General features: G+C 31.7%; 1 protein-coding gene across 1 annotated transcript; it reads left to right on the forward strand.

Annotated features, from left to right (window-relative positions):
• The first annotated feature begins 6,222 nt into the window (after positions 1-6,222).
• LOC137826663 (uncharacterized) lies at positions 6,223-8,441 on the forward strand. Its single transcript, XM_068632731.1, has 4 exons — positions 6,223-6,480; positions 6,589-6,801; positions 7,805-7,972; positions 8,131-8,441. Exons 1-4 carry the CDS (start codon positions 6,475-6,477, stop codon positions 8,182-8,184), a joined length of 441 nt encoding a protein of 146 aa, XP_068488832.1. The 5' UTR covers positions 6,223-6,474; the 3' UTR covers positions 8,185-8,441.
• Positions 8,442-9,904: the final 1,463 nt, after the last annotated feature.

Raw genomic sequence — 9,904 nt, forward strand, 5'->3', positions numbered from 1 at the left:
GTGTACCATTTTGCGACAAGGCATGCTTTAAGCCTTTTAATACTCCCATTAGCTTTATATTTTGATTTTATATACCTATTTGCACCCAATGGTTTCTTGCCAGGAAGAATATCAGTAAGGTACCATGTGTTGTTACTTTAAAAAGCAGTGAGTTCATTATGCATGGCTTGAGTCCATTCAGACGACCCGATAGCTTGATTGTAGGTTTGAGGTTCATGGGAGGAATTGTTGAAAGTGTACTGCAGATGTTTTGGTGACAATTTTTTATATGGCATAACAAACCATATGGGGAAAACGATATTGCTAGGATTAAAATAAGTGTTGATTTGTGTAATGGTAGCAACTTGATGATGGAAGTCCTTTAAAGAAATGGAAGCCCTACGAGTTATAATCGACCTTCGAAGACCTTGATTCTCATTTATTATCTCACCTTCATTGATGTTATTGTGTTAAATGCTAGTATCATTGTTCTTACAACGAGGATCAAGCAGAAATTTAAAGTTTTCTTCATAGGAAGTGATTTCATCATGTGTAGTGATATCATCAGACATAAACGCTTCATCAAACGATATGTTTAAGACTATATCTGGAAAAAAAAATCATAAAAACAGTATTTCTTGACACAAAAAATTCTCTATTTGACATGTAAAAATGGATATAACCTTTAGTTCTAGTTTTGTATCCAATAAACATACCTTGATATACTCTTGGATCAAGTTTGTACTTATTATTCTGAATGGTAGAAGCAAAACAAATAGAGTTAAACACTTGTAAATCATGTAGATTGGGAGATTGGTCATACAATATTTCAAAAAAGAGTTTTATTATTCAAAACAGGTGTAGGCAGTCTATTTATAAGATAAATAACATGAGTAACAACATAAGACCAATTTTTTTTTAACATGTTAGACTGAAAAATCAAACTACGAGTGACATTGAAGATTTGTTGGTGTTTTTCAACAATAGAATTTTGTTGGGAGTTTCTATATAAGTAGTTTGGTGAATTATTCCAAATTTATTATAGAAATCTTGGTAAAATAATCTTGGTCATTATCAATCTTAACAATTTTAATAAGAGTGTTAAATTAATTATGTATAGAAAACAAGAAAAAATATTTTTGGTCTCACACTTACTTTTCTTGAGAAACAACTATGTATGTCTACTATAATCATCCACAACAATTAAAAAAATATGGATGAAAATACATTTGTGATATATTAATTTAATTAATGAGTTTATTTTTTTATACTAAGATATGTTAGAATTAAGATGTCTTAATAGTTAATCTCCTTCATTTCAAATTTTTACTTATTTTAATATCTTTGTTTAGTTCAAGTCAAAACTAAAATTATAAACATTAACTTAACACAATATTAATGTGAGTAGTTAAAAAAATTATGGAACAAAAAACAAAATCATTTGCTTCATCCTATATTATACGATTTCAATTGAGTTAGCTCAATATCAATTAAATTGGTTATTTAGATTGGTAAAAAAAAATGAAAACTCCCATCATTAATTTATATTTTATTTTATTCTAAACTTAAATCAATTGTTATTCAATCCATGAATATTCTTAATTATGAACATAGCTAAGGTACATTATTTCACCCCAAATTACAAAAATCAATAAGATAACCTTCCTTATACAAGACCGAGCGTAAAAAAAACTTTTAATCGAAATAATCAAATTACATTTTTTTTTATCGGCAATAAAAAATAAATAAATATGAACCACTTCAGGGATGATTCAACCCTTATACATATACCAGCCTAAAACCTTCAGACTTACTAAACAAGCCAAACTCAATTAATTAACCTCATGCAAACCAAAGGTTCTAAACACCAGTCAAAAAAGGAAAACGAGGCAGACCTACAATTAATAGAAACCCACAACCAGACCTTTACTTATACCAAAGAAAAAACTTCAAAGGCATCCCCCACACCTCTTTTAAAAATTATGTTATTCCTGTGCTTCCATAATTCGCTCACTACCCCAACCCAAATTGTGTTCCAGACATTATTAACCGTTTCTGAAGCGCAGCTCAACCTAAATTGATCAAAGTTACTCTTAGGCTCAATATGGGACGCTACCAGAACCCCAAGCCACCTATGACATAAACCCCAAACCCGCCTAGCAAAGATACAGTCGAAGAATAAATGGCAACAAGACTCTTCCTCCAACCCACACAAACCACACATCGAGCTATCCACCAAAACCCCTCTTCTACTCAGATTTACCCTTGTAGCAAGCTTGTTTTCCAATAACCTCCAAGCCATAAGTGCCGCAGAGGGAACTGCCTTGCTTTTCCACAAATTACAAAAAATTGCCGAAGAAATTGACTCTTCATCCTTTCTCACAAGATTATAAGCAGAATTAACCGAAAAAGTTTGGAAATCCCCTTCCTTCCAAATCCGTCCGTCCACCTCTCCTGAAACAACTCGAGCCTCGAGCAGAAGTTGACACAACTGCTCCGCCATCGGCTTCTCCCACTCAAAAAATGGTCTTCTCCAAGATAACTGCCATACCCAATCACCGTTCGACCAAGAGCCAAGCTCTGACAACTTAGCATTATTGGTAGAACAAATAGAAAACAATCTAAGGAAGGAACTCTTCAAAGACTCGCCATTCAACCAATTATCCTTCCCTTCCCCTACTTTCCACCTGAAGCCATCTGCGAAGTTTCTTCCCCATCCCTCTGAGAACCACACCTCTTTCAAATCTTTCCACCAAAGAGAACACCTCCTAGCTTTTCCTTCCTCTCCCAAACTTCTCCATCCTCCATATTTAGACACAAGAATCTCCTTCCAAAGGCCTCTTTTGGTCGACCCTAACCTCCAAATCCACTTCCCCAATAAAGCTAGGTTGAACAATTTTACATCAATTATCCCCAACCCCCCATACCTACGAGGCTTACATACCTGACTCCAAGAAACCCATGCCATCTTCCTTCCTTCTGCACCCCACCCCTAGAGGAAGCTTCTTTGCATCCGAATCAGCTTTCCAGCCACCCCCGATGGTAATTTGAACAAAGACATATAAAATAACGGAATAGAGGAGAGCACTGACTTGATCAGACAAATCCTCCCAGCCATCGTCAAACATCTTCCCTTCCATCTGCTTAATCTAGCCTGTACCTTCTCAATCACCCCATTCCAAAAATCCCCTCTTTTATGACTCCCTCCGACAGGCATACCCAAGTAAATAAAAGGAACATCCATCGTCTCGCAGTTAAGAATAATCAAATTACATATGACTCATTGAAACAAGTTTGGTTAGGTCACACATTTTAACCCACCAATCCATATATCTTAATGTTTGAAATCTTACATCGATTAAGAATATGGTCAAATCATAATATATAAATGAAATTTAAATTTTACCTTATATATAAGTTAATTTTTTGTAAATTTATGTTTAACTCAACTTCACAAAACTGTGGTGTAAGTAAAATTTACTTCGCATTTTATATATATATATATATATATATTATTTGAACATACCCATAAATTATGTGAATCTCCAATACCCAATACAATCAATCTTCCAAACCTTTTCTTTTTTATTTTTCTAAAACTACATTTAGTACTTGCATTCTTTATGATCATATCTTAAGTATTTACACTTTGGAGTAGAGAATGAAATTAGGAAAGTATACATATACTCATTGCAAAAAGGGTATGAACTTAGAATTTTAAAAATTGGAACTCTTGGGAAAATTTTACTTTTGGTTCGTAGACATATTTAGTTTAATTACGGTTTATGCATAAATTATTGTGAGAAAACCAAATTCTGGTTCATCATAAAATCGAACTGGTGAGAACAGACATTAAACAAAGAAGGGTAGCCAACATATCCAATTTCAAGTTCAAGTTACTTTGCTTTTTTTCCCTGTTATTTTATTTCGAGTCCCTAAAACAACTCTTAGTTCTACTTGTACTACGTGTCTATTTCATTATATAATGTCCAGTGACTTTCGCTTTCCGAAGGGTTTTAAATTGCAATCATGCCCTACATGTTTGAGTATTTTATCATTTTTATTGATCTAACAATCAGAGTTATGAGCTCAAGATCAAGTTCATATAATAGTTCCTGATGTCTTTTTCTTGAGCTAACATAAGTAGGGTTTTGACTTGTTGGTGAGACCCTTAGGTATGCCCACAAGTTTCGGTCCTTTAAATTTTACTGTTCCCCAATTCGAAACTTCATCAGAACAAAAAAAGCAGATGTTAAAAACATATAATATTTTAAAATTAATATAAAAGATATTATATTTAATGTGAAACGATCAGTAACTAGATCATAGTAATAACAATTATCTTTTGATTAGGGTAGTTGGTAATATGAAAATTGTTGAGAAATATGACATCTTTATTATCAACACGTCTTGAATTAAAACAATAAAAATCATATATTAAGATAATATTATTTTATATTAATTACAAAATATCTCCCAATTAATAACAAATTAAATCTTTTGAATACTTAATAAAACAATTAAAGATATTGAGATTACTTAAAAAATATTTTATCTGCAAAATAAAATATCAAAAGCGGACAGGGTCTAATCATTTTGTGAAAATTAAAAGTTTGTTTCATTTCATGAAAAAATATTATATAATCGGACATCAGGAACACATGTGGTGAGATGCCAAGCAAAACATGCCAGAATCTGACACAAAGCATTGGTTTTGGGCTCAAGACCAGTTTGGTTTGGTAGGAACAGATTGTAACTTTGATATAAAGAAGTTGTTTATTAGGTTAGTGATGTGAGAGCATGGATGAAAACCCCAGCATTAGTTTTATGCATAAATGAAGGGATGAAGCATTGTAGAAATGTGGTGTGGAATCTGGGTTTTGATTAGTTGTTGACCTCTCCAATATTTTAACTTTTTGGTGGACCACTGTGTCTAACACAATGCTGGCAAAGAGTCACGAGCATTCACACATGCACTGAATCAGCATTTGCACGAAGCACCAAGTTCACTGCTGCTACGCGTGTGGGGAAATAAAGCTAAACCCATCACAGCCTTTGGAGTGCCTAAAAACACTTTCATTCTGCATTTCACCATTTAATCACACGCACAAACCGAATCACAAATGCACTATCTTCAACTTCTCTCTATTTTTATGCTAATTGTTAAATAAGTGATTCGCATATATATACTCCCTTATCATTCTACAAAATGTCTACCTTTTTAGTTAGTTACAAGTACAAGTAAAAATATAAAATTAATATATAGTTATGATTGTCACCCACATTTAAAAAAAGCAAATGCAAAGAATCTTTGCAAATAAGCTCAGTTTTATAAGGTTAATGCAGACTAAAGAACCAAAGTCAGTGTTTTTCCACAAAAGAAAAGTGAATATAAAATTTTAATGTTATTTTTCAAGGTAATGTTTTAATATGAGACAGAAACTGACATGCAGGTTATGTCCTCTCCTCATATTCCCCTTTCAAACATGTATATACAGACAAAAAGGAAAAAAAATATAATTTATTCTTACCATATTAATAATATTAAAAATATTATTAGATTAATCATTGAAGGACTTTTGTCATAGTTTTTTATCTTTTAAATATTTTATTACTAAATTAACTTGAAAGGTTTTACTTGTCTTTACATTGCTTGAACATAACTGAGCAAAGTTTGAAGCATTTTCATTTATTTTTATCTCAATCGATCAAGTTTAATGTTATACTTAGTTCTTCCTCACCGTATTTTGTACACCTAAATTTGTCAGGAAAACTGAAAACAACATTAAGGTTCTTTTTTTAAATTGTTTTTCTGTTGAAATTTTTCATTTGCATTATTATATGAATAACATCAAAACAAAAACAAAAATTATCACAAATTTCATCTTTATCAATTTACTTATAAGATAAACATAAATATCATTAGAAGTAAACTCTTTTTTTATCAAACTGAGAATTACAACATATTTCTATTTAAACTTATGTTTATAAACTTTAAACTAAACTAAACATGTATAAAGTAATCCAGCAATTAAACTTTTACAATATACCAAAATGTTCATCAACTGAATAATAAAAGTAATGCAACAATGAAACTTTTACAATGGCAACATGAACTGAATAATGAAAATACTTACTGCTAGAGCCATCACAGTGAAAAAGTATATACCAATCACCTCAAAAAAAAGTTGTAAGAAAAGGGGAAGATAGAATTTAAAATGAATCATACCTCTCTGTCCCTCTGTCTCAAAACTGTGAAAATGAAATTACTTTATTTTCCTTTAGATCCCATACCTCATACCCCATAACTCCAAACTTTTGACCCTCTTTCTCTCTCTCTTTTTCTTTCTACCTCATCAAACACTGCCACAACCCACATGCACTCTTCTCTTTTAAAACCACTGCCAAACCCCCTTCACACAGACAACCAACATCACCCCATTTTCTAACCATTCTTTGAGACTCACTCTTCACTCACCACTTAGTTCGGTTGCAATGGAAGTAAGTCCTTTTGTTATGTCTTCAACACAATAGCATGTTTGGTTATGCTCTATGGTTTCTAATATTTATTTTTTGTTTCCTTTCTGGGGGTTTGTGAATGTGTAATAGGAAGGCTACTACAAGAAGAGCCAAGTGCCAGCATTTGGGAGTTGGGATTGGAACGATAACCTGCCTTTCACACAGTGCTTTGAGTCAGCGAGACAAGCTGGTTTGCTACGATGTAGCTACTCTGGGTCTGAGGATCGTGATCTTTATGTTACAGGGGATTTGTACGAGAACAATGTTGTCACACCAGCCATGATTGTTGTTCCTCGCAGAAGGGTATGTCTCACAAAACCTCACCCACTTCTTATCTCCACCTTTTTCATTTGGAAAAAGAACTACTTCTACCACAACCATTATTTATAACTCCCTAATAGTATGTTTTTGGCTGTTAAAACAAGTCATCTAACAAAATTAAGAACTAAGTTTAGTCTCAAGATTCCAGAATTAAGGGTTTACTTTGTAGCTATTATTTTGTGGATTTCCATGCTTGTGATTGGGAGGGTATGTCAATAAAATTAGAGTTTAATTCTAGAAGTATAAGATTTTTATTTAGTTATTATAAACTTAAAAAAAGTATTAGAAATATAGTAATTTTCTGATGACTATGAAAAAATTATTGGTGAAAAAAATCATAGAATTTAGTGGATTTATATTTTATTTAATTAATTTCTTTTCTCTTGAATTTATATTTTGAATAAATTTTAATTAATAAAGTAGCTTGTTATTAACCCACCTTAATGTTGTTTTTAATACATGGGCTGTTTAATTATGCCAAGAAAAATTATAAAACTTGTTTTTTTTTTATCTCAATTTAACTCTGTTTTCTTCCAACCCGTTTTCTCTTTTTACTGGTGTCCATTCTATTTAAGGATGCATAAGCACAATCTCATTTTTAAAAGAAGTGCAGTGGCTGAAAAGAACGTGAAATTATCAAAGTACGTGGTCACGAAAACGAAATAACATGTACATCACAATCATACCTTTGGGGTTAGACATGAGTGTTTGAAAGCAATTTTGCCTTTATCTCTGATTTCGAAATATTGAATGATTCCATGACCCACGCGTGGCAGAGCGTGAAGAATTGTTCACACCATCACTGCTAACAAGTAGTTTTTTTCTGGTGTGAACTAAAGATTAATGCAACAATAGACTCATAAAGTTGAAATTTTGATTAAAGTAGATAACTTTGGTAGATAAGAGTTCATGGGTAGAGAGACACGTAGGCTGAAAGATGACTTTATGTAAAGCATTTGCATTGTTTGTTTTTTTGACATTTCAGACAAAGGTGTTAGACCAACATGAAAAAGAAACAAAATTGAAGAATTGGATCAGTGATGTGGATAGTGAACCACCCAGCTCACCACCATTGGCAAGGCCAACTTCAAAGCCTGTTGATGAGGACTTGTACAAGATCTCACCAGGGCTTCTTTATGCCAAAGCTAAAAAGGTCCAAACCCAACACACCTTTTACTTTTTTCTAACTGGGATTTTTTCTTGGTCTAATTTTTGCCTACTTTCATTTTCCAAGTTTTCAACTCTTTGCATCTTTTGATAAAGTTTTGAGCACTTGCTAAGTGTGTTTCTTTCTCATTTCATTGGTTGCAGAAGAGAGGGCTGTGTTTCTTTTCTAGTTGCTTGTTGCCAACTTGCATTGCTTGAAGCAGAGAGAAGGGTCCATGCCAATGTACATATACGTGAAATAGAGGAATAGATACTTCGATTGAATGATGCTCTGTGAAAGCAGCATATATTTTGAGCCCAGGAAGACTATTTTTATAGTCATGACATGGGATGATCTTGTTGCCAATTTAGAGGGTGGTTTTTGGTTTCACTTTTGCTTTTGCTTTTGCTTTTGCTTTTAGTCTTTCATGTAATATGGTTGAGTTCTTGTTATGTCTAGAAACTGGATTTCAAAACTGTGTAAAGAATGAGAAGAAAAGAAGCTCTTAAAAAAACTTCATCTGTCCATATCAGCTAATTCTTATGCATATATATACCCTTTATCTTCACATAACAGCATATTTTGATATATAACTAAGGTGTGAAAGTTTTTCAGCTCCTGTTTTACACTGTTCATGTGTTTAGTTGAGAAATTTTAACCCAAATAGCAGACATGACAACAAAAATTCCCACTAGCATATTATGCCAATTATTTATACGGGATGACACGTTTTTTTAAGTCAGAATTCAGTTTTCAGTGAGTCGAAGGTTACATTTTGACCAAAAAAACCAGTTGAAATTCAACTTCCTGAAAACCGAATTTCAACATAGTTCTTTGTATTTTGCTTTTTTTTTCTTTCTAAAAATAATAGAGGGATGAAAAATTATGAAAAAAAGAAGATATTAATGGTATTAATGAATTTAATATTTCTTTTGAATAAAAGTATATAAATATGCTGGTTATTTTTTTAAAAAAAATTGAGAAAGGCAAATATATTTAGTAATAATATTATAAGAAAAAAAGTAAGGAGTAAAAATTCATAGAAGTAGATTTAGTAAGAAACATTAATTTAGAAATAAGGTACAAAATAATAATTTTTTTAAGTAATTGATTTAAGAAGTAATTAATTGGAAGAATTTAAAAGTAGAAGAATTTTATTATTAAGAAATTTCAATATATTTAGAAGTAATTATGTAGGTTTTTTTAATGTAAAATTATAATGAGTAGGTGTTTCCTTATAAATAAAATTCCTATTTAAGAAATGTTAAAATTAAAAAATATAATTGTTTAAACGTTACAAATGAATGGATTAATTTTAATTTAATTAATTAAGTGAATTTTGTATGCATTATTTATATATTTTTTAAATATATTTTTTTTTCTCTTTTCTCCAAAATCATTCGTTAGGTCACAAAATACAAAGAGAAAAAAAAAAAGAGAGCAGATAAGTAAAAAAAGACAACAAAACACATGACAAAATCCTATAATGTAAGAGTGGAGAACCAAGCAAACTGCAACACACATTTCCTCGTCAAAATGTTAGGGAATCAAATGCCAACTTATGCAAAGTTTATGAAAGAGCTCCTTACAAAGAAACTGAGATTTACAAAGAGGTCGTGGAGTTAGAGGTAGGGTGAAATGCAATAATTCAGAAATCATTGTCTTAAAAATTCAAAGATCTTGATACTTTCAATATTGTAGTCATTATTGGGACTCTTTCTGTGGGGAAAGCTTTACTTTATTTCGGAGCTTGCATCAATTTGATTTCTTTGTCCATGTTGAAAATAATAAGAGATTTGGAAGTCAAATCAACATAGATGACTTTACAATTAGCTAATAGATCAATGGAGTATCCATATGGTGTAGTTGAAGATGTTCTGGTTAGAATTGCCAAGTTTGTATTCCCAGTAAACTTTGTTGTAAAGGATATTGAAGTTC

This window comes from Phaseolus vulgaris, chromosome 8, assembly GCF_000499845.2.
Source record: "Phaseolus vulgaris cultivar G19833 chromosome 8, P. vulgaris v2.0, whole genome shotgun sequence".
Classification (NCBI taxonomy): Eukaryota; Viridiplantae; Streptophyta; class Magnoliopsida; order Fabales; family Fabaceae; genus Phaseolus; species Phaseolus vulgaris.

What these genes read in the sequence shown, in the direction of transcription:
- LOC137826663 (XM_068632731.1), top strand. An exon ending in TTGTTGTTCCTCGCAGAAGG is followed by an intron (nt 6,802 to 7,804) that starts GTATGTCTCACA and finishes TTGACATTTCAG; the next exon opens with ACAAAGGTGTTAGACCAACA. An exon ending in TTTATGCCAAAGCTAAAAAG is followed by an intron (nt 7,973 to 8,130) that starts GTCCAAACCCAA and finishes CATTGGTTGCAG; the next exon opens with AAGAGAGGGCTGTGTTTCTT.